The 25,999-nt window shown below is 40.4% G+C and overlaps 1 protein-coding gene across 4 annotated transcripts in view; it reads left to right on the forward strand.

The window, feature by feature from the left end:
* Positions 1-25,999, forward strand: part of nhsl1b (NHS-like 1b) — a 103,371-nt gene that overhangs the window by 6,491 nt on the left and 70,881 nt on the right. Inside the window, exon 1 of one of the 4 annotated variants that reach the window (XM_039598830.1) lies at positions 23,473-23,551. The exons of the other annotated variants lie outside the window; for them this stretch is intronic. Within the exon in view, the coding sequence (XP_039454764.1) occupies positions 23,488-23,551 (64 nt within the window). The 5' untranslated portion in view covers positions 23,473-23,487. Of the gene's footprint in view, positions 1-23,472; positions 23,552-25,999 lie in introns of those variants that run through there. 4 annotated transcript variants of the gene reach the window in all.

Consider the following 25,999-nt stretch of genomic DNA (forward strand, 5'->3'; position numbering starts at 1 on the left):
TTTTGTGGTATTTTTTTTTTTTTCATATATCTGTTTTGATGTGTGTATTTGTAAACTCAAAGGCCTTTACACAGATGCATTACATTTGGACCGCTGCTGGAAAATTCAAGTCGAGGTCACGGTCGGGTTTTTACACAGCTATTGTTTTTAGAGGAAAAGTGTCACAAATAGCCTGATGTTCGTTCCCAAATGTATTTCCTACGGAAAGACAAACAAAAGCTGAACCGTCAGCAGATCTCAAGTGAAATCGTGTGTTCGCCTCTAGACCACAGAAACTAAAGATATGCAAATATACCTTTTTTTTTTAACATGAAATATTGCAAAACATTTTCACAGCTTCTGTGTGAGTGTAAAATGATATTTCAGCAAATTTTCAGTGGCTCTCCTTTTTGCCTCAGCTTTCCCTTCCTCTGTTTTAAAGTCTCTTCCTCACTCACTCCCTTGCTCTCGCTCTCTTTTCCTGTTGTTTCATATGGTTTCCAGACCTTTCCTCTCTCATCTCTGTCCATCCTCAACACTTTGATGTCAACCCTTATACTGCCACGCTGACCACAACAAAGACAAGGACCCCGCTCACACTCTCGACTTTCTCTTTTTATAATCGGTTTTTGTCACGCTCTTTTCTCTCTTCTTATCTTTTGTTTTTCCTCCAGCTATCCTTTTTTCCCCTTTAAAGCATGTGTTCCTTGCTCATTCTTGCATTTATTTTAAATTTATTGTTGTAATTTTATATTATATAGCAGTTAAACAGCTGTTATTACATGCCTCATGACTGACTAACTGGACTTACTGATCTTCAGATCATCTGCTATCAGTGTTTACAGTAGCTTGAGTTTACAAGATTTATGAATGTCCGGAAGAATGTGTGTATATGATGTGCCCATATATATCTGGTTAGAGCCTTCACAGTGAGTAAAATAAACTCCAGGAATGTTGTCCTACATGTTTTTGTCTGGCGTGCAGGGAAGCCTTTTATAGATATAGCAGAACAGTGAGAGTAAGAGAGAAGTAATATAGTTTAGTGCTGTGCATGAGTGAGATGAGTTATTCTTAATTCAGAAAAATCTACAAGATATCCAAAGATGAAGGCGTGAATTTCCTACTAAAAGTTGCATCTTTAGATTTAATCTTTTTTTGTCTTTTATCTTGACTCGTACATTTATGTAATACCGTGCACTGCTATCTACTGTATCCTGCATGTGTTATTACACATTATATACTGTAAAGCAACCTGTAGAGAAAAACATGTTTGCAGTTGGTATAAAGTGATCCATAACAGGGCATATTATGAGGGTGTCAACCTTGCTTTGACTCTTTTTCTTTTTTTGCAAAAGGAACAACAGCTGCACAGTGGTGGCAAACCTGCTGCAGCATTTCATGTTTATTTTATGATGTTAAAGAGTAAAAAAAGTGTCATGTAAAGCTACACAAACATCTGTTGGGAGCAAAATAAAGGATGGATTTGATCATGTATTAGATGATGGTTTATCACTGATGTGTACAAGAGGCAGATGGAAGGAAGAAGATGGGCCGACAGGGAGGCACATCCATTCCATCCAGTGCATAATGACATACTGCAGCAGGTGGGAGCTCATCTAGCAGGAATATAAAGGCTATTGTTATCCTGGATCTGCACTAAAACTGCACTCAAGGCCTGGAAACGCACCCTACACACGTACGCTCTGACTGAATGGCTGCCTGAGGAAAAATAAACAAGGATTTTCTTCCACATCTGTCACTTGTGCCACTTAACCAAAGCTCACACAGGAACACACAGGCAGAAGCATGCAGGTCGTGCACTCAAACTCTCTTAGTGGTATGTAGTGTGTATCATTAAATGTAATGGGCCACTTCGCAGTAAATAACACTGTCTGCAGAATATAGATCACATGAAGCCAAGGCTTCAGATTAGATGCAACAGATGAATTTGGGGTAAATCGAAATATTTGCATTTTAAACCTTGTAACGGCAGAGGCTGGGGTGAACCTCCTGCTATATTTGGGCTGACAGATAAGTCTTCAGAAACAGCTGTCGGCTGGCTTTTTTCAGGCATATTTTTAGTCTCGTAAACACTGGCGACATTAGCCAACTTGAATATCCTCAGCTGAATCAACAAGTTGCGGGACAAGAGGGTCATCAAGGTTTTTTTTTGTTTTGTTTTTCTTTGTAGACTAGCAGATGTAATGTTTAATACTTGATGAACATCTCAGGATTTGTTTATTCAGACATGTGCATTGTGCAACTGACACTTCTGGTTGAACCCGTTGCTTGTAATTCATAGACCGGCAATAGCAAAATCAGTTGACGGTCTTAAAAATATGTGATTTACAAAAACAATTTAAGGCTAGGTTTCACCAGCTGTGTGATGGAAAAGTTCCAGACATGCATCAAGTGTCAGCAATGTTGGTTTGAGGTGATGACGGTCTGAGGGAAGTTGTTGGGTAAGCTTTGTAGTTTCACCCTCACTTTTATTTGTCATATCTAAGCTAGGACAGGGTCCTTGTGTTTACTGATGCTGCTGGGAGGATTGTTAGAATGGTAAAATCACTATGTATCCTGAAGGAGCCAAACTTTTTTTTTTTTAAAAACTGGATCAGGTAACCCTGAACTCTCTCTTAGTTATGCTCTAATAGGCCTAGGCTACTGGGGGTTTCCCATGATACACTGAGTGTTTCATCTTCACGCACCTCTTTTCACTCACTATGTCAGCAGTTCCCAACCTTTTTTTGCGCCACAGACCAGTTTAATGTCAGACAATATTTTCACGGACCGGCCTTTAAGGTGTCACGGATAAATATAACAAAATAAAACTGTGGTATTTTGTAAATATAATAATAAACGCAAATTCACTGTGTAATTGTGTAACTTTATTAGCAGCGTCCTCCTGAAATGCGCCAACAGCATTGAGAGTAACATCCTCCTCTCTGCCCCTTAACGCTCTCTGGTCACTATGGTAATGCATAAATATTTCTTTCAAAATAAAAGACACAACTACAACACGGGAAAAGACCCAGGGGAACCGAGTTAATGATAAAAAACCTGAAACCCATAAATTTCACACCCGAGCCTCAACTCTTGCGGCCCGGAACCAAACGGCTCACGAACCAGTACCGGTCCGTGGCCCGGGGGTTGTGTTTATGCACCACTTTGCATTTAATCATTAGTTATTATTAATCTCGGTCTTTTCCATGGGGTCTATCCCCCCTTGACCCTCACCCCTAACCTGTTACGGCAGATGGCTTGCCTTCTCTGAGTCGGAGGTTACTTGATGCTTGCTCACAGGAGGTTGTGTGATTGTTCGGATTTTCTCTGTATTGTTGCACGATCTTTACCTTACAAAATAAAGTGTCTTGAAGCAGCTGTTGTGATTTGGCGCTACATAAATACAGTCAATTATACATTATATTAGTCTGCCTTGGGGAATGATTCCATATAATGGCCTTCAGTTTCATTATGCCTGCGATCTCTAATTATTTGTATAAAAAAAGTCTTAATTATGTATTTCAGCAGGAACTTTTCTCTTGATTTTTTTTCCAAAAATGTTTATTTTTCTTTTCTTTTTGTCAGAGCTGTAACACAATCTGCCACCTTCCTGGTCAGGGGGTTCACTGTCATCCTCTTGACCTAGGTTATTTAATACAATATACATACCCCACTCCCTACTTTATGGCTCCCTTTAGTGATTACATTATGCAGCTTTGGTTATTGCATGTTTGTCTGGCGATTGTATGGTAAACAATGGCCTGTGCCACCTTACTCGTCACTGTTTCCATTAGACCTATATTAACAAAAGAGCACAATAAAGCAGAGAGGCTTGCTGAACTGCAGAGTTTAGTAGAATCTGCTGATCACTTTGACTTTGACTGTTTTTTTTCCCTTGTTTTTTGGCTTTAAACTCTTTAACGCTTGACTTTCCTGATGCCTTTGCCTTCACCTTAAAGAGAAGTTGAAGTAAACAAAATTCAAGACGTAATGTGCAGCCATTACCTGGTGGATACCAGCATACTTTAGGTTTACCCATTTTCTTTGAGTAAACCTAAAGTATGTCAGCTTAATGTTGGTGAAGATCATAAAAAATCTTCACCTTGCCCTGTTAGACTGAACAGTTATGACTGTCTTGACTCAGTACCATAAATATCTAAGTTCATCCTGACTAATTTTACTGGCTCATTTTCAACAACCCACAAATTCACCAGACTTGTTTATCTTTCTGTCTGATTACTCACTAAGATGTATGTGACTTAACATGAGACTGTTCTCTCTCTCTCCGTCTCTGTTTCGATCATCTGTATTGTTAGTTGCAGTGGCGTGTCTGCTGTTTTTTGTTTTTTTTCACCTTGTGTGTGTCATCGTAGTAAAGTTTTCTCCCAGGGATGCCTACTGTAGTGGAAATTGCCACAAATGTAGGACTGAGAACTTTGACAGGTGTTTACACTGGAAGTCTGGACTGATTTTGTCGATATGATAACATCACAGCTGTGGCAGATGCATGACTACTGACTAAGAGATAGGAGGGAGGATGAAGAGTCCTTTTTTTTTTTTTCATTTTCAATGAAGTTTCCTATTCCCTCTCAGATAATTAAGCATTTGGTTTGGAAGTCCTCTCAGACTGCAAGCTCAAAATCTCAAACAGTTAGAAAAAAAATTCCTTCGAGTGCAACAGGCGTGAAGATGCATACTGAGAGTTTTGAGTTGTTTTGTTTACTTTGGTAATTTCTTTTCAATTAATTACTCAAATGGGCATCAGTATGAAGCGTTTGTTTTTCCTTCTTTTGCCTGAAGCACTTTCTCGGCTCATCATTAATCACTGTCTCGCTGCAGAAGGCTCCATGGTGTTTGCATGTGTGTCTGAGAAAGTGTGTGTCACTGTGAAATATGACATACTCCATAAAGGAATCCCCATTGACTACTGAATCTTCTTCTGTAGCAGCTTTAGCTGTCTGCCTCATCCACAGAGACCTCATTGTGCATATATATGTGTGTGTGTATCTGCGTCTGCGTGTGTGCCTTCACTTAAACTTATTTGTGCTCTTCCAGTCTTCCATTCATCAGCATTAGGGCAGCCTGGTGATGGAGTGGTTAATACTGTCACTTCACAACAAGAAAGTTACTGGTTCGAATGCTGGCTGGGGGCTTTCTGCTTTGAGTACATCCTCTGGGTACTTTTTCCCAGAGCTCTTTCCATGCATTTTAGGCTAATGTTGTTCTAAACTGGCTATGGATGTGCAGTAGATACATGTTTGAACAGAACAAAATAAAGTGCTGTATGAATGTATGGATAAAATGTAACTTTTTATGTGAAGTGCTTTGTCAGTAAGAATAGAGAAGCACTATATAAATTTGAGTGAATTCAGTAAATTCAGTAAATTCTCTGTTTTACCAAGGCTTCTACTGCCTGAGTGCTATTTACATTACCAGTGACATGTGTGAACTGAGTGTTATGGCATTTTTGCATATGTTTGACCCAGTATAGCCAGGGGATGTATCTATTACAACAACAGAATACTGTTTATGTCTCTCCACCCTTTCCTTATCTTTAGCCTGTTTACTCTGTGTTAGTTCTCTCATTTTTCTTTTTTTTTTCTCCCCACACCTGTTTCAGAGGTTGTTTGAACAATTTATTTTAAATGCGAAAGTTCCCCCCCCCCACATGTTGTGTTGATCTTTTCACACTTCCATGCTGCATCCCATGCCTCTGAAGTTGAATGTTGGAGCTGTTTTACTTCTTAGTAAGGTCGAGTCATTGACACATCACATGGCAATTTTTTGGCCCCTACAAACATAGCTGGAGCACATTCACTGAAAGCGCCTTGTCAATGTTCTTCATGTGCCTTATTTATTTGTGCTAGATTTTTTTTTTTTTTTTTTACAGTTTTACTAATTTTTGCTTTCACAGCCGCCAGCTCGGATTGTTAAGTCAGGGTTGGTGGCGCTGCTCTGACATTCAGAGCTGAAAGTCTGACTTGAAAGGGTGTTGTAGTTGAAAATTCCAACTGAGAACTTGGAAATTATGACTTCTGACTTCAACTGAAATCCACTGTTACTACCACTCTTAGAGTAGTTGGCAAGTGTTTCTTTTTAGCACTGTGTACCTCTTTGCAACCAGTTTCCTTACAACTTGTGGTTGCCAAGGAGTCTGTGACGAATCTCTAAGCCTCGTCTTAGGCAAACAACTTCATAATGACTGCCAACAACCTCCACCAACCACTTGCCAACCTGTCAGGGAATACGCTTTTTTTTTCTCCTTGCAGCTAATGGTTTCCAGGGGTCGCCGATCAGTGTCTCGGGCCGAATAACTGTGGCTCAACAAACGGCAACAGAATTTTGTTTATTGTTGTGATTTTGTCTGTTAAACATGAAACTTGCCTAAGGGGGGAAAATGAGGTTCAGGGACTGGTTGCAACATGTGCTGACGTCTATCAACACTCAGAAAAGAATGATAACTTGGATAAACACATGTAAACAATAAGTCACTGGCCTTGAAGTGGTAATGTGGGCTCTCAATTGTGCTTTTCAATGCATGGTTTGTGGATCATAACTCACACAAAGAGGAAATAAAACTAGTGGTAGACATGCACAGTGATCGTCCTTGGATATACGGATTCACTGTTCCTCAGTAAACCTCAGCATGTCAGAACACTCAGTTTTATTAATGTTAATACTTGATGATTATGAGACGATGTATTTATTCTGGTTTTTATTGATACTGTTGTGTTTGACTCGATCACACATTCACGAGTTTGTTGATAAGGTGCTTGGAGACAAAACAAGGCTCTAATTGTGATTAACCAGTGCACAGATTTGGTGTTAGCATGGTCGGCCACACACAGCAGCAGAACTTCCTCGAGTCAGAACATCTGTTAAGTGAAAGTGGATAGAGTAAAGGACACGGCTTGCTTTAACGGTCCAATTAAATATGTTTCAGATTGTTGCATTATTGTCAGAGAGAGACGCTGAGAGAGCAAGGGACCGAATTTATTGATTTACTTTGCAAAAAAACTGTTGAACAGTGTACATATTCACATTCAAACACACACAATAGTTTTGTCCAGGTGTGTGTGTGTGTGTGTGTGTTCAAGAGAACAAGAGAGGACATTAATCGAGGCCCTCCCTTGCCACACAGTGAGAAGGGATTTTTTTGGAGTCGGTGACGGGGAATATTATTTCATATGGCTACAGAATGGTTAATCTCCTTAAGCTCTGCTGGAGTCTGCACACCCATTCCAGTTACTGCCCATTAACGGAGGCTCCATGTGAAGCTGAAAAGACCAGGAAACAAGGGTGTGTGTGTGTGTGTGTGTGTGTGTGTGTGTGTGTGTGTGTGTGTGTGTGTGTGTGTGTGTGTGTGTGTGTGTGTGTGTGTGTGTGTGTGTGTGTGTCCATACAATACTTGTTGGTTTATAAATGTTGAAAGATGGTTAGAAACATGAAATTATGGATAACATTAATTACAGGATCCTTTTAATTATGTTGATATTTGAGCTTGTTTTTAATACAATAGTAGTTATGTTAAAGTTCTTGTGAGGTCATGTGAATGGCTTTCTCTCATGTATTTCAGCCACATTGTCATTCAGGCGCTGTTGCTGTTGGCTCAAGCTTTTCTCTGTCCCACACTCTGAGGTTTACACTAGCTTCAGAAGGAGGCAGATTATAAATACAAACTAGAGATGGACCGATCCGATATTACGTATCGGTATCGGTCCGATACTGACCTAAATTACTGGATCGGATATCGGCGAAAAATAAAAAATGTAATCCGATCCATTAAGTATCAAAAAAAGCATCTCACAAAACTTGCAACACGGCGTAACTCGGCTCATAACCGTAGCACGTCGGAGCAGTATGCCTCATGTGATAGAGACGCTGTGTGTATTTGTAGCCAGCATTTCATCTCCGAGGAAGTTATCCCAGAGAGAAGTAAAGCAAGTGTGTAAGTTCATCTCTGAATGTTTGTAAAGCATTCCTGCGTTAAGCTTAACAACCGATATATGGAGCGACTGCCTCTCTCTCTCCCTCACCTTCCTGCTGCTACTTCAATCCTGAAACTGCTTAACGATCAGCTGATCGGCTTTTCTGTCGCGAGTCAGTCTCTCTTCTTTGTTTTTGGCCCACTTTGCACCAGAAAGAGGAAACCAGCGGCGGAACAACAGCAGCACCTTTAAGCTTGATAAGCTGTTGTTAGAATTTATTTAATATTACTTTCTACACCATGATCCTTTTCTACGTAGCTGACAGCTGGTAACTGTGCAGGGGCGGATCTAGCAAAGTGCAGCCAGGGGGGCCGATAGGGAATGAACAGGGAAAAGGGGGCACAAAGACATACTTTTCTTTCTTATTCTCATTTAAAATATGTAGCTTTTAATAAATAATTATCTGAATCTTACACCCAAAGTTTTAATCTGATGTAAAATGTATAGAAGTCCATTACTATATATAGCAACTCTTAAGTCTATATACCCTAGTAAGCTATAGTACTTTTTCCTTTGGGAAGATACCGTCTGTGAATTCTGCAATTCTGTTGAAGAAAGATGTTGAATCTATTTAATTATTCTTGAAAAATAATTTGTTTCTGTGCATTTTTTTCCACCCTGCATCAAATTAAAGTTTATTACAACGATTAAGCATCATGAGGTGGAGGGTGGGTGGTTCCCTATTTTTTTTTTTTTTTTGCTGGGAGTTTGCAACCCTATTAGTTAGGTTGCTTAATATTTCTGCTAAGTACTCTTTAAAATACCAGAATAGGGAGGATGGAGTAGGTTTAAGTTAGGTTTTAAGTTAGGTAAGGTTTATTAGATTGATCAGTGTTGCTGAACTATGAAATATTTTGGGTGCAGTGTATTTTTTACACACAGGTATAACAGCTTTAGTGTTGTTGTTTATTTAAACTTGAGTATGAACTTATACAAAATGCAGCAAGATATTTAAAAAAAAAACAGTTTTATTGATTAAAAAACACAATATCGGATTCATATCGGTATCGGCAGATATCCAAATTTATGATATCGGTATCGGTATCGGACATAAAAAAGTGGTATCGTGCCATCTCTAATACAAACCTGCTTTTTTTGCTTTCTAATAAGATTCTTAGACTCAAATTTGCCTCCTAATCCAAAAGTGACCTGCTCAAACAGCCTTTGCAATGAAGTGAAAGCCTCTTGGACTTGAATGGTCAAACCTTTTAGGCACTGATATGTGTGTTTTTGAGGCTGTTGCCAGCTAATGTCCTGGTATATTGACTCAGCTGTGTTTTTGACCTTCTGTCTCTGTGTGTGTGAAAGGAGTGTGTGTGTTTGTGCGTGTGCTTCAGTGAGACAGGCTGTCACCGTCATAGCTGTTTGATTTGGTGTGTTCCCTAGTCTCAGGTGTTTTCTTTCTTTTTTTTCCCCTTTTTTTTAAAGTTATTATTATACACAGGTTGCCAAATAGCCACTGACGCAGCTTCCAGAGAATAGACACCACTCACACATTTCACTTTAGTTAATTCAGCTGTATCCCTGATCTGCCTGCAGGAGAAGTGTCTGTGGAAAACGACTGTAAACATATGAACTGTTATAATAGCAAATAGTAAGTTAATTACGGTTAAAAACATAGACAGTATAAAATATGCCAATTAACAGACTAATATTTCTGCCAAATAACAGACTAATAAAACATTAGAATTTCACCATCAAAAGTGAAAAAATAATTTTTTGTTCTGTACTTAATGTGACCAGATGTCCCTCTTTATGTGGGAGTGAACTGGATTTTATTCCTTGCCCTCCTGTCCTACATCTTGAGATAATGTCCAACATTTTGACTGGTTCTCCACTTTTCTAAAGTCTGGCTTTTACTCGATATATATGAAGGGAAGCCTTTTAATTACAGTCAGAAAATCCTCTACTCATCAGGAAAAGTTACAATTAAAAAGAAAAAAAGTCACAAATTTGCAGATTTTGGTGAATATGATGAAAACTACCACAAAGTGAATTATATAATCAGCATAATCTGAGAAGTTCTTTGTCTTTTTCTGTTCCTGAAGACAGGAAGTATGTAATTGGTTCTTTTAATGGCCATAAATTTATTTTAAATTAGTTTATGTTCAGAAAATGTCAGCCAGTAATGGAAAATGCTTGGTGCAATTTTAAAATTCCTACAAAAAGTAATACCAATAAAATGAAAGTTGGTGGTGCTGTATCCCGTTTCTTTACATGAAGGAAAGCAGAATGTGAAGAAACAGACATCTGATAAGTTGCCTGTCAGGCGTGTTTTCATACAGAATCCTGCAGAGTAACAAATGTTTTCATACTGAAAGAGTCTGGAGGCACCGTGGTCCCAGCTGTAGGTTAAGAAGCAGTCCTGTGGTACCGGTGTATCAGGTAACTGTTATTGTGCGCCTGTCAGTGGTATCATAAGGGCTGAAGTTACTGTAGGCCAGTTTCACTCGTGTTGAGTTCATTGCTGATCGAGAGGGATCTGGTTCCTACCTCAGAGCTCTTTTGTTTGTTCAGTGTGTGCATGTTTCAGGTTGTGCTGTAAGTGTACACAGACGCGGTGTTTTTGTGTCATTTTAATCCCCTCCTCTTGTTTTCTTTAACTTGATCACATATGGTTCCAGTGCAGGCTGTATTGTGTTTTTGATAGCTAAAACAGTTAACTTTTTGACTGGCTGTGAGAAAATGCATCAGCATATGACAAGACCGAGAAGAGAGAGAGAGGATGTTTCACCTTTTTAATTACTTTCTGTGCTTATTTGTGTGCAAATGTCTAATTTATTTTTCCTCACTTGCATCTCTTTCTCGGTTCTTAGTGAGAATGTGAGGGGTTGGGCAAATGAGTACTCCTTAGGTTTTAAGCAGCATCACTTGCTTGTAACACAGAAGTAGTTTCCATGTGATGCATTTATGGAACTGCAAAATCCTAAATGATGGCAGAGTGGGAAAGATTTCCGGGTCACAGGTGGAGAGAGGACTCAAAGAAGAATAAGTTAGCATAATGAAAAGCACCCACAGTCTGCCCGTCTGCCTCCTGTGATCCTTAGATCTCTCCATCTATTGCACCCTAACACACGCACACACAAACCCACACATTCCTTCTTCGTTTGATCCGTCAGCCTCGGTGGGGCCCACGGTAGCTAAAAGGGCGGCACCACATAAAAGAAAACCCCCTCCTCTCTTCAGTTAAGTACCCTCAACCCCAACAGTGTGCTTCTACTCTCTGCTGGGATTGAGATGATTTCACCCAATCGGCTGCCTCTTCTACTGTCAGGGCCTCTTCTCCACCCCACCCCCAACCTCTTGGAAAAACTTGGGTCTAGAGGCCCAAAGGTCCTGAATGAAGCTGGAGCGGCGAGGCAGGTTAATGGGGCCGGTAAGGATTGTTGCCCTTGAGGGACCAGTCCCTGAGCCCCCTGGATGTTTGGAGATGAGAGATGAGGATCTTTGTTGTGGGAAGACTGAGGCAGTGATGAGTGGTCTCGATGGAAATTGCAGATCCCCTAGGGCTGGAAGAAAAAAAACAGGGAAATCCCTCAATCTTTCTCTCTCTCTCTCTCTCTTCTTTTTAAAAAAATCATTCATGAAGAAGTCTGGTCTTTGTTTGGCATTCTATCAACCTGTTTGCTGCCTTTTCTTTCGCTTTAATATCTGCTCCTGTCAGTGTTTCTGTCTTCATTTCTTGCTTTGTCCTTCAAGTTGGAGAAACATTTATTCCTGATCGCACTCCTGGACAAACCCTGAACGCAGATGCAAACAAGCTTGTACTCATACTGTAATCGTGGGGTGTGTGCAGGCACTCAGTGTGTACTGTATTGCATTGTAATATCACTGTTATGTCCTCTTCTTTGTCCACTGCTCACTCCCTTTGATTGAACTTTCCAAACCAGTCAGTCAGGCTTGCGGTATTTAGCAAATCTCCTCCTCCCTCTCCTCCTTGTCCTCTCATCATCCTCCCTCTTCCTGTTCCCTCTTCTCTTGTTTTGTGCATCTTTTCTTAAAGTGTTTTTTCTGGACTGATCTCCGTGCCGTTGAGGCTGACAAGTCAGACAGGGCTACACACAACAGCGAGGCGAAAGAAAAAGAGGCTAATTCCCCCTGGCAAGACCAGTGAAGTTGCACACAAACACAGCCATTCTTGGCCAGTCTCAATCTCTCCGAGCATGCTGACCGTTTGACAACAGTTCCAACTCAGTGGCTCCATAGACAGGGAGCTGTGACAGGGAGTGAGCGGAAATGAGAGGGTAAAAGACGGAGGAGTTGAAAAGGCGAGAGGATGGTGAAATGCAAGAGGACTAAAAAAAGAAGAAGAAGAAATTAGCAAAAATGGGGGAATTGGACAACACAGACACACAAAAAGGAACTAGTGAAGGCATTTTATTTTATTTTTTGGACACATTTGGAAACTTGGAAAACATTTACACGCTATTTATAAAACTGCTATCGTTGCAGCCATGCTACACTTCATAACTATACACCGCAGCTATGAGCCCCTTGTTTTTTGGATTTATGAGCACCATTTTAGCCGCCTTGTTTCTTTTTTTCACATTGTTTTTCTTGTGGGATTAAACTATGTAGGAATTTAGGATTTTAAACAATTTTTGTTGATGGAAGCAAGAAGGAGAGGGTGGAAAGTGGGAAGGGTGAAAGGGAGGGACTAGCAGGGAGTTTATGGTAAACAGGCCTAATAGCATAACTGGGTGTCCTAATTGGTCAGGGATGAGTGTGCATTGTTCATGTATGTGTGTGTTGGGGAGAGAGAGTGAGGCTCTTCAGGAAAACAGCTGTCTGAGTGGCTTCTTAAGGCCAGGGGCATTAGGTCGGACGGAGCCCCCTTAACTGGCTAAACCGTCTAAACACACACACCCCTGTCTCTTCACCAGATGGGAACCCAGCCCAGTAGGCTTTTCATGTGGTTGCGGGCTCAGGGAGTGGATGGGAGGGGAAGCGGTTTCAGGAGCAGGGAGGTGACACACAAGGTCTGAGCAGTTCTCCTCCTCTCCTCTCCTCCTTGTCTCATCTCTTTGTTTCAGCCAAACACTTTGAGAAGTCGGGGTTCATATTTTTCAGGGGCTTGAAGCGACACAGCGGTTCGCGGTTTGGACTCGAGCCCAACAGTTTTCCTGTTGCTGCCAGAGTTTGGGCGGAGTGCTTTGGGTGTAGTTGACTAAGTTTTGCCACATGTGTGGTTAGGCAATTAAAGGTCGCACCCCAATACTCTGAGAAAGTCTTTTTTTTTTCTTGCACACTTTGTCTAAATACTGATGTGATGCATGCACGTAGAGATTGAGTAATGCTAGAATTAATCATCTGACTTATAAATATCCCATAACTACATTTACAGCGTGACAAATATACCCTTAGAAAAGCTGTTTTTGCAAAGAATAATCCTTTTGCACTGACAGATTAACCCACTGAATTTTGAATTGTGTGGAGCTACTAAAGTCTGCCAAGCTCAGCCTCTCTCACATATTACTTAATCTCTTCCCCCCATCACCCAATCCCACAAAGAAGCCCATTGTATGAACTCACATCTACTACCGACCAGCGTAGACAGCTTGAAATGTAGTAACACCATAAGTCACATGGACACATGCATGCACCCACACACACTAATGCACTGCTTTTCTCTGGCTGGCTTTTTTTCTTTGTGGGTCACTGGGACGCTGTAAATGGAAAGTGGTGACATTTGTATGTGTGGACTGGTGCTGTAACAGATGTAGTTTTAGATTTCCAAACTGGAAACACCTTGATGGGAATTTCATAACTGGTCTCTGGGCAACACAGAGACAGACCAGTGGAGTCTTTTGCACTCCATATCTCTTGCAGCACAACTGGAATTAATTTGTTCTTCCTGTCTTTTGATTAATTTAGTTTCTTATCAATATGACTGATAATGATAGCAAACAGTTGTAAATTTATGGTCAGCATTATTAAAACACAGTTATTAGTATCATAGTCACACCCAATCCGCTGCTTTCGCACTGTCTGCAGTTCGTGTCAGCGTTGTGAAGACACTGTATTGAGCTGACTCGTAATCACTGAGCCGTAATGGTGATGTTTTTCATTAGTTAGGCTAACGGCTATGATCTCATCGGTGGAAATGATTGCTTTGTGATGGCATCCAACACAGAGATTGCTGTTTACCTCCAGCACAGCTTAGCTTAGGCTGACAATGTAATGTTTCCAGGTATTTTATTATTTTTTTAAAGAAAAAGAAAGAGGAAAAACAAATCCACCGGAAACTAATTGGGCGATGTGGAGGTGTCTTTCTCTTTATAAATGTCTGTGATCAGCTTAAAAGAAACTTTTATTTACAGCAAATCCTGCTGAAGTGACGCAAGTAACTATTGCAATTAAGTTGCCAATGATACGTTGATGTTTAAACCCCGGTCTTAATCTTATAATAGGAGACAATTTGAGGTAGAAAATCACCGGTGTTACTGGTAACTTTAAAGATGGCTTTGTTCTATTCAGTAACCAACGACAGTTTGACAACACTCTGCACCACCCACCCTGAGGTTTAAATGCTCCCTGTCCTCTGCCTGTTGATACATTTCTAGCTATGGTTCAGCATAAATATGTTTCTTCTACTTTAATGGAGATTTTTCAAAACATGGACTCTTGCAAACATGATCTTTTGGGTCAGGCTGTGTGTGGCTTGTCTGTGGCTTTACAAGCCACACACAGCCTAAACTTTGGTTTTCATAAACAGTTTTAAAAGCTGGTTTCTCTGTCCAACTAAACGTAAACACAGAAATTAGTCCCCTGGGCTCTAATTATAGGACTCCTCAGTGGCTGTAGTGTTTTAGCGGGGCACTTAGGAGACTGCTAATTTTCCAGAAATCAGCTTTCCCAGATCTCTATGATGTTTGTACTGAGTACATAATTAGCCTGTCCTAATTTGGGTATCTGTGAGAATAAGACCCAAGGTGGAAAGTCCGGTTTGTGTCCTTACAGGATGCATTGACGATTATAAGGGATAATGTTTACTTCATTCATGGACACAGTCTCACATGCACTCACTGCTACTGGTTATTGTGTTTCCAAGCCTGTAGCTCTGAACTGCGGTCGGTGTGCCCCGCTACTGTGTGGTGGTGACATTTAGTGATAGGCCTTATGTTGCTGTCTTTCTTCTGCTGCAGCCCTCCACTGATGCTGTCCAGACACACACACACTCTCAGGCACACACATTGCTGCCTCATGATAGCTCAGCTGTCTCAAAGCTAGTGCCCAGTATTAAAGAAGTCTGTACTTCCTTTAACATCTTCATATTTTTTCCTTCTGTCTGTTTATTCCTTCATCTGTCTCTTTATTTCGCTAAGCTGTAGCAGTGATGGGATACAGCATGACCAAATGTTTTTAAGCTCAATCAGTGGAAAGACAGCGCAGCTTGATTTATGGTAAATACATGTGTGTGTCTGTTTGTGTGTGGTTGTGTCCATAATTGAAACCCTTGTCAATTTTTTCCCATGCTGATAATAAGTGTGAATTAAGCATCAAATGCTGAGGAGTGTGAGAAAAAGTCTGGTCTCACGGACACTTGCGCGCACACACACACACACACACACACACACACACACACACACACACACACATTCTGAGTGTTAAGGTAAGAGTTAAAGCCCTCGGCAGCCCACGTGGCAGTGTTTTCAGTCCTGCGTGTCGGCTCAAACCAAAGCCACTCAAGCACAATATGAATCTGCACGTTTGTATGTGTGTGCTCTTTTATATTTAAAACACATCCCTAACGTCAGTGGGTCTGTTCAGAATTTCTGAAGGTCCTGAGGTGTTTGTGTTGTTACTGTTTCACACACTGACTTTATCGCCTTTGTGTCTTTTTCTTCTCAGTGTTCATTGTCATATTTGTCTTCTGGTAAGTGCAAATTTTCCAAATTCTGGATGTTTTAGAGACAGGAAGAAGAAGAAGAGGAGGAAGAGGAAATGCAGGGAGCTTGGAAATAGAAATCCTTGCTTTATGGAAACGTGCGTGTTTACATGCTTTTGTGTTTCTGCGAATGCTCAGTTGTTCGCAGTTGTGGCAACAGCTCTCCGGCTTTTTGCACGTACCAGATTGTTGATATGTACACTCTGCCAGGCAGAAGAAGTTGCATCGATGTGTGGGAGGGAGAAGAATGATACATTCAGCGATGAACAGAGATAGAAAAAGTGTGTAGTGAAGGGAGTCCGATAACGGATGCTGTGAATATGCAGATAGTCTGCATGTGACTGCGTTGCACAGTTTTATTCAACTCTTGCTGCTACCTTGCCTCGGCATTTAGGTTAACCACCTCCTCCCTGATCACATTTCAGACCGTGAATCATGAGCTAACCCTTTGATAGCCATACATTTCTCAGCATCCTGTGGGAGATGCCACTGTCAACTACATCCTGTTCCATTTCCTGTCCCCGTCACCATTCTCCCTACACCCCAGACCCTCGACAGCACACTCAGAACGCAGAGGAAAAATGCTCTTATTCGGACAACCGTCTCATCCAGTCGCCTCCCTTAGAATGTTCTTTGCGATTGTTTCCCAGTCCAGCCACAGGATGTGACACGTCTCTCGCCGTTGTTTCCTGCTGCATTGGAAAAGTAGAGCAGCAGTGATGAATTTGTCTGCGGAAAGGGTTAGCCAAAAAGGTTTCCGCGTGCTCTGCAGGTTATGATTAAAGCAAACAATGTAAGCACCGGTGCGGAAAGTTGTTCACACACATAATTACGTTTTTTTTTTTCTTTTTCTTTTTTAAATGGCTTTAAATATAGGGCAGAGTTTATTTTATATGGAGACCAACCTAAAATTTTGTGCACAGAACAGAAAAGAAAAAACATAATAGGTGCAAAAAGTAACCACATTTAAGTCTGTCTCAATAATCAAGACTGGTTTGGTAGAGTCCCGGCCTATGGCTTCTTAATTGTAAGTGGTGTCTGTAATTGCATCAGATGGAGAGGAGCTCTTTGTGTACCAGAGGAGGGGATGAGGAAACGGGCCAGGAGGCAGAGAAGGAAAATGGTGACAGGATGATGGGACACTTGGGAGCAGAGGGTAAAAGTCAAGATGCTGCTGAAGAGGACTGTCCTGTAATTATAAAATATAAAGTTTTTAATATTGGAAAAACAGGAACTTCCTGTTATTTAATTGTTTATCAGTTAATTAATTACTTTGGTGTACTGTGAATAGCAGTAAGGGTGTACAGTTAAAAGTTTAAACTCTATGCACTCCTTCACATTTTCTAAAGCACATTTTCGATTCTTCGCTGGGCTGATTTTGGCCTCCGAGCCTTATGTTTGACACCCCTCCTTTTAAGACATAAAAGTTCGGAAGGCGAGACAGGTAGTTGGGAACTTGGAGTCCCGTACAAGTTCGCCTTCTCATTGGTGGCTCACATCAAATGAAACCTGCCCATTCTTCAAGCTTGATTGCTCAGGAGCTTAAACGCACAAAGAACCTATTTCACAAGTGTGTGTTCTTGCCTGCGTATGTGCCACTGACCCCCAACTTGATACTCAAAGGGGCCCGAGGACCCGTTAGAAGAGAGTGTGGACCATGCCTCATTGCCCTGGTAACAGCCTCTGGCAGATAACAACTGCATCACCGTAGCAACCTTGGGGTTCAGGGGGGGTCACCACTTAGGAGCTCCTTTGAATACATCACTCCCCCTCACACACCCCTTTTTCTTCATGACAGGTTTTTGATTGGCCATCGCGTGTGTGTGTGCTCTCCACGCGTGCAGCGAGGCGGTACAGACACCGGAGTATGTGATTTGAGCGTGTGAGTGTGTACAAGTCTTTGAATTGACGTTAGGAGTGAAATTGGACTTTTGGATGCTGCACAGAGGCCAAACTATGTAGCATATTAGCTGTGTAGTTATTACATAGCATCATGCCTGTTAAAGGGATTAGGATTTGGGCCCGGAAGCAAAGGAGGAACCCCTATGGTATGTGTGTTTGATAGTTTTGGAGTGCATGTTTAGAGACAAATTGTTTGTACACGCATAGGAACAAATTCAAGAACCGTGGTTGTGTTTAAAAAATCAGCAGACTTTTAATGGAATTGTCTTCAAAAATTTGCAAGAAGATGGTGTGAAGTCAGAGGCAGAATTAAAGGAGTCGAGGGAGAGACTGGGAGCTAAAATAGGAAAATAAAGGTGTGAAGAGTGTGAATTGGAAAAAGAAAGGTGGGGGAGAGATACAAAGCTGGTGGTAATCAGCAAACAGTGCAGTGTAGGCTGAGAGCTTCCTTTGTTCAGACTGTTGGTTTTCTGGGATGGGTAAAGAGAAGCTGTATTCCAAGACTAATTTGAATAGTGGACAGAAGAGTGAATGGAAAAAGACGGAGATACAGATGCACTTGTCATTGCAGGTGAATTTGATCTTTTTTCTCTCTATTTACACAGTATTTAGGTTATGTTATCGGTCACTACTGGGCTGTGAACTTGAATGATTAGTTAAACTGGGGATGATTGTAAGGGATTATTGAGCGAGACAGCTACGCAGGTTGTTTCTTTTTAGAGGTCAGAGGTTGCAGCCTTTGATGCAGCTTTAACAATAGCAGCGTTACTCGGTAATAGTGTTGCATATAATATGATATATTTTTTTAATTTACCCTTTTTTACTGTGTTATTAATCAGGACTTTCATCAGCATATGACACCTTTGAGCACTGATGATGAAACACTTGCTCTGTGTGGCTAAAAATTCACAAAATTGTCATGATTTAGATACTGCAGCAATAAACTGAGTCCTGTTAAAGCCTATGTTAACACTGTGAGTATCTGCAAATGTTTTGAAGGCTGTAATTCAGTTTGATTTTAAACACCTTTTAATATAATGCCATAAAATTGGATTTTTAGTTAAATTTCTCCATTGAACTGTGTACAATAGGAAAAAGAAGACCCTGTACATTGTATACATATGCTTTGACATGCAAAAATCTTGAGTCACGCTTCATTTCTTTATGTTTTGCTTGGAAAATAGGAAATAGGTGCAGTGATTTATTGAAGGGTGTGCACACATGAATGGAAATTCAACGCTCTTCTTTGGATGTTTCTGCCTTTTGTTCTGTTCTCTGCTTTAGTAATGTTGAGGTCCGGGTCTGAGGAAGCCAGTCCAGAAGTTATTGTTATATTTCTATGTTCATAATTGCATCAATTTTGGTAAGATCTCCAACACCACTGGCTGAAATTCAGCCCCAAACTACAACAGAGCCTTCACCGTGTTTTAAGATGGGTGTAAACGCTTATTGCTGTACCTCTCTTCTGACCTCCTCTGTAAATATTCATGACAGTTAAGCCAAAAATGTCAAATTAGGTTCAGTTTGTTCCTTTTTCTTAAGTATATGACATTCAGATAATATTAATCTGTTGTGGATAGTTTTTAGGCCTGTGATTTCATCGTTTTGTGCTCCACTTGTCCAGTTTCCTCAATTTTAAGGACACACTGCACACCATGTAGGTATGGCAAGTTTTTTTTGACCAATAGCTCTTTGGGAATCACCTTAAAGGTGCAAAAATTGCTCCTTTTATAACGGCAAAACTGTGCTATCTTTGCTAGTTGTCTACTATGTGAAGGCACAAAATGAGTCTCTTATTCACAGAAAAAACTTTGCGCACCACAAATATTGGGACGTTCACCGAACCATGCCGGTTTCTCAGTGAACGACCATTAGCCAGTGCATAACTAATATGACATGACAGATAAATGTCAGCCACTGATAGGCTGACGGCATTCAACAAGATTTTTATTGGCTGATATCAATGTTTGGCAGTGTTGTGCTTAGTTGCCAGCTAGTTAAGTACAACAGGCCAGCACTAATGCAGTCTAAGCAGTCCTGCAATAGGTCCAGCATTAAGGTAACGTAGTGAAGTAGATACTGGGGTAGGATTTTACCTGATGTCCACGAATGCAGCACTAACATCCACACCTTCCCAGCTGATAATTAGCAGCCTTATAAGAAACAGCTGCGCTTCACTACCACACGGAGGCATTTGGCAGTCTTTTCCCGTCCAAGGTGGCTGAGAGCATTAGGCAGCTAAGCACTGCAGATCTCCTCAGGAGAGCTACTCATTTTAGTATTGCCCTTTAGAGAGTAGTAAGTGGGACTCTTGAGTTTATCATAATGTGGCATATAGTAGGGTGGACCTTGACGACTGTTTCCCTCTTTTGTTACAGGATTGTGCCATGCTGCTGTCTTGTCTTGTGCTGTTTTGTTTTGTTGTGTCTTTTTGTGGCCTGTTGTCATCTTACAAACGTTTATGGACTGGCCTCGACTGACTCCTAGTTTTATGGTCTTTTACTCTGAATTGTTTTATACATTTTAATCATGCTTTTATAAAGAACTGTAGCTTAGGGTGTATTTGTTTTATGTAGATCTCTTTTACTAATTTGTTTAACGTTTTATGATTTGTTTTATTGCTTTAGTGGAGGTGCGGCCGCTTGTTGAGGGGCTAGGCACGTGAGGTGGAATTCCCTCCCCGATGCATGAGAGTGTACACACCGGGCATAGGTAGATTGTACCATTTAGATTTCAGTGTGAGTGACAGTGAGGTTTGCAGTGGAACTACACGGGTGAGTAATTGGTGGCACCCTTGGGCACTCCTCTCTGTAGGTTGCCTCCTCAAGTGGTCTCCACCATTTTGTTTAGTTATTTTTATCAAGCTGTGATTGTTCTAGGGTAGCATCGTGGTAGCGAGCCTGGTCATTTTAATCATTGTTTGTTAATAAAGTGTTTTAATTAACTGTCTTGCCGTCTCAGCCCTGCTACCTTAAGAACTTTTCTGATTTTACAGTTCTATGCTTTTAGTAGTTTTTCTTAATAAATTTTGATTTGTAAAATCCATCTGCCTCACCTCTGCTGTTAATAACGAGCCTGTGGCCTTTGGTAGCTAGTGTAACATCTACATTGGCTATAGAAATCTTTCCTGGGGTGTAACTCCCTCCCCAGGTGGCGTTGTCAACATCTTAGTCACCGTCCCTGGTTATCCCTCATTCGCGCCACCACAGTAAGCAATAACAAGTATTTATTAATTAGAGTTCAGTTCAACAGTATTTCAGATTCATCTCCAAAATAACCAGTTCATCTTTAGTATATAGCATATCATATAAAATGTTTTCAGAAATAATAATTTGTATTTAATTAAATGTGAAAAAATAAAGTAATTTGCAGAGACAGCTTGACTGAGCGATAGTGACTGCCTGGTCATGTTTTGCGTAGCAGCAGGAGAGATTTTATTGATCTGTATCACACAGCAGACACTCTTACTCCTCCTACCGCACATGTATACGTACACCCTCACCATGCAACATCACCCTCCACTAATCACTGATCCAAGTACTCCTTGACATACATTTTCACATACTGCTTTTTTTTAAAAAACTCATATTATTAGTTGCTATGCACCATATAGTTTATTTTTATTTCATATTCTGTCAACACGTTTCAGTCTTCGTGTATGAATGTCATATTTAATGATTCCTTTAACCGTCTGCCTTTTTTAATATCACCTTTGTTCCCGTTTATGGATTTATGGAGTGCTGATGGTCAACGAGTGCATTTGAAACATCATGAATCCAATTCTCTTTAAAAAAAAAAGTATCTAAATGAAACTGTCTTCTATTTGCTTTTTCTGACACAGAACTGGAATCATAGGAGTGGCTCAAGAAGAAAAGTCTGAAGTCATGTCCTCCTTTTGAATCTCTATCTTTGTTATGTTATAGCTTCAGCTCCTGCACCTTCCACCCTCTTGCCCCTTCATGCCGTCCCTCCTCCTCTGTCTCTTCCACCTCCTCACATCAGCCTTAGTGGCCTTGATGAGCGCTGAGTCATATAGAGCGATTGTGAACATAAGGTTCCTTCTAAGACACGCACAGAGTCGAGTACACTGTGTTTCTTGTTCACTTTTCAAACCTTTAAATATTTTTCTGTGTTGCTTCTGGAAAAGCATCTGAATTGAATGCAGGTTAGGTCAGACGGACAGCATGGAAGCTTAAACATGGAAAGGAACAAACAGTCACACAAGCGAATAACGTCTAGTGTGACTTCGAGGAATCATGTTGGGTCTCTGTGTCAGTAAACAAACATTTCCTCTTTCTCTCAGGCATTAATCACGGGGTAATTGAGTGCCTGTCAGTTGTTGTTGCGTCTTTATTTTGCTGTGTCTTTGCAGCTCCATTATCTATGTTCACTCATTCTGAATCACATCTCAAACATGTCGTAACACGGCTTTTGGGGTCGTCCTCAGTTCACAGAAGGACTGAGCAGCATGAATGAAACTCTCATGGGGGGATTTTTTTGTTATTAGGCGTTTACCGTTGCACAGCTTGCGACTTGCACATAATAATTAAGAGAACTCCAGATAGGAGCAGAAGCCTATTAGTAGCGTACCACTGTGGTGAATAAATTCCCATTTTTATTTTGTCTTACTGGTTCTAACTGGTTCTACAACTAACTGGGATGTGCTCAAAGCACTAGGAGGGATTTGGTTTTGTCAGTGGGAAATGGGAAGTGAAAAGAATTGCAGACATATTCAAAACCTGCATGGATGTACAGGAGTGAGTCACTGCTGCAATTTCCCAGTCTCAGTGGGCTCAGATCGGGAATGCAATGATTCAGCTGTTTTGACAGTCAAATGTAAATCTGAGCCAATTTTTTCAAACACCATGATATGATATTCCTTGATTCGAACTCATTTTACATCATAGGTCACATACAGCCCACTTTGATCTGAATTGGGCCGAACCAGCTCAACTCCTTTTTTTTTTTTTTTGGTCCCTTTTTTTTCTTTAACTGCACATTTGATCCTATTTAATATGAGAATAAAAAGAAGTGCAAATTCAGCAGCACGTCTCGGTTTTTCTCCATGATAAAGAAATGCTGCTGCAGTAAATGAACGACATCTATGTCAGCATGTGTAAAACTACAGAAAAACCTCACTGCTCCACAAATAAAAGTTTTATTGCTGATGGTGAAATGCTGATGCTGATTTTTGTTATTGTTTACCTCTTGACTTAATTACTTTAGTGTAGTATGAATTACAGTGGCGAGGTCCCTTATCGGTAAAACTGTAAAACTTGTGAAAATACAGTTTAAAGTCCAAAATCTATCCAACTATTCACAGTTTCATCCAGATTGTCGGATTAGAGTCTTTTCCAGGCCAATTCTGGCTCCGGGACCTTATGTTTGACACCCCTTATTTAGACACACCAGCTCTCTTTCTTTTCTTGGTCAAGTCTAATCTCACTTCATGTTTGACAGTGTTGCATTGTGCTACTCACTCAGTTGAGGTCAACACAATTGCTATCATCCTCCTCTGAAGGCTAAAAATCTCCTCTTTCATACTCTGATTAGGAATGTTGAAAAGACCTTTTGGACCTGCATGTATCACTGAGCATGCCTTTAATTTTTATTGAACATGGAGGCGCTTCATTTCTCGAGATCTGAGTTTGAGTGCATTTATGGTACGTTTGTATGAACAAAAGCATCTGCCGAATGAATCTAACGTCATGTTTCTGTTCTCTCCACATGTTTTGCGATCGCCCCTCAACATCTATCCAATCACTTTACAACTCAACATGTAACTCCACAGGTAAGTGTTTTTTTGCCATTTTTTTATGATGTTTTGTAATACTAGAAACTCCCCTGACACACACATAGTCACTGATGAACCAGAATATAGGCCTGATTTCTTAAAATAAACCTCAGAAATGTGTGAAGCTCTGTACATTATGAATGCACTCGGATTCAAATAATGGTGTTGTGTGTTTAGAGTGGGTAAAACACAAGTCGAAAAGCCCTCTAACCGTCTCCTTCTCCCTGACGTGGGAACAGAAAGTGAAATAATGCCTCTGAGATCATTAACCTCCGTGTTTTGTCAATGCTATACCATGCAGAGCCCGCAGGCGCCGTTCTGTTTTCCCCTTTGCATAATTCACACACGCATGAATCCATAGTCGTGCAGGCAGCGCTTTTGGTAACCATGCACACAAACTCCACTTCTTCTGCCCAGCCGTAAAATGTTTTCTCTCACTGTAGCGCTCTGACCTGCTCTCACACCCCGCTGACCCGTATCAGTTCTTTTCCCACTGGTCGTCTTTCTGTCCTGCCAACAGCCTGTAGCTACAGCTGGCTTGTCAGCCACTTAGAGCTGATGATTTAAAAGCATTTGTATTGTTTTAACATGGGGGGGAAAAAAGTTTTTGTAAAGAAGTGGAACTGCCGTTTCTGGGACACAGAAGGTTACAAAGGTGCCACAAGGGATTTCACCCAGTTCATGGTTGTTGAAGTTGTGTACTTAGCTAGTCTTGTCTGTTGACTTTTTACAGGTATAATTAACATGGCTTTTGAAGCAACTATAAAATGTTGACTATTATCCAGAAAAAAAGGATGTTTGGAGATCATAGACTGTGTTATATAGCCTGTTGTCTCTTGTTAAAGTTTTTAAAGGTACAGTGTGGAAAATCTCACCACTAGGTGTCAGTAGATTGCAGATTAGAGTCAATTCTGTCTGTATGTAATCCTAGCTACGGTGGCTGCTGTAGGACAAACGCATAAAAAAAAGGAAGACAAACTTTTTACTTTTTTCAAACTCTTATTTGCCAAAATTACATCCGGTTTTACTTTTCGAATTTACTTACTTTATCTTTATGCCTGTCGCGTTGTCTCTTTCATTTCTTTCTTTTTTGCTTCTTTGATAAAAGGGACACCTTCTCAGATGATAAAACATAGGTATGATGCTTCATATATCTTGAGTATGAAGGTGCAGGCACAAATTTACATTTAAATTTGTTCTCTTCTTCTCCACCTTTGATGTACTATGTGGTAAGGCTGGCCGATATGTAAAAATTTTCCAACCGACAATCCTGTCCAATACGCGATGATAGGTGATATATTCGTGCAGGCGCAGACTTTTCGATGGGCAGAGCAATGTAATCATTCACAGACTGATTTGCACATTTAGAATTTAGAAGTTTTGTTTGGAGGGAATATTTTACCTTCTTTTCTTGTTTGCTTCAGTATTAATATAGCTACTTTTTGGATTATTCCTTTATTTATTTATTTGAGATGCACCAAATCCCACCAAAGACTAGATAGATATATATGTAGATAGATAGATATTTTTTTATGTTTGCTGGAACAGAGATTTTCATTTTTAACTTACTTTCTGTTTAATTTTGTATTTGTTGTTTGGCCAAGAGTGTAAGACAGACAAAGACTGGAATGACCTGTAAACAAAGTTACAGTGGAAAAAAGAAGCCAGTTTCTCTTTGTTTCCCTCCCCACCATTGTGTTTGTTTTATTTAAATAAAATGTTTTAGTTTTTTTCTGAACATCGGCTACTGCCTTTCTTTCTTTCTGTTATGAGTTTGAGTAAATGAATCACTGCATTTGGGCGCACTCTGAGGAGTTTGCATTTGTTCGCAGCTGGAAAACAGTGCTGTTAAAACAGAGCTATTATTTTTTTCCGTTGACTGCTTCTCTTAGCTTCAACCAACATTATTAGCAAACTTACTCTTGAGCGAATAAATAAATCGCGCTTGTAAAAATGATCGGTGAAAGACTAAGCCTATCGTCGATAGTCGATATATTCGTACAATCGCCAAACCAAGGAATTTGGCTGTTCTCTAGCCACATACATAAATTTCAATTACGCAACACACCAATGTCCATATTGGCCACTGTATTCGAGATGGTGGGGGAACATGGCGGCTTTTATGAGCTGACGCATTTTTAATACAATAATACTAAGTTTATGAGAATGCATCACTTTTAATACTCTAATAATTCATTAGTAGTAAAATATTCTTTTTTTCTATTAAGTAACTTTTAAATTGTGGAAACAGTAAATGTGGGAAAAGATGGCCTTTAGAAATAAGAGTGACTGCTGTTTAAAAACCTCTGTGTTGACATCTTGATAGGACTAAATTAGTGTTCAGTCAATGGAACATGAATTGCATGCCATGTCAAGTTTCTAATGATCCATTACAGTTTGCATTAGCTCAGTTTTAAGTATTTTGCTCCCTTTCTTTTCCTTTGG

This window comes from Oreochromis aureus, linkage group 15 (genome assembly GCF_013358895.1).
Source record: "Oreochromis aureus strain Israel breed Guangdong linkage group 15, ZZ_aureus, whole genome shotgun sequence".
Lineage (NCBI taxonomy): Eukaryota > Metazoa > Chordata > Actinopteri > Cichliformes > Cichlidae > Oreochromis > Oreochromis aureus.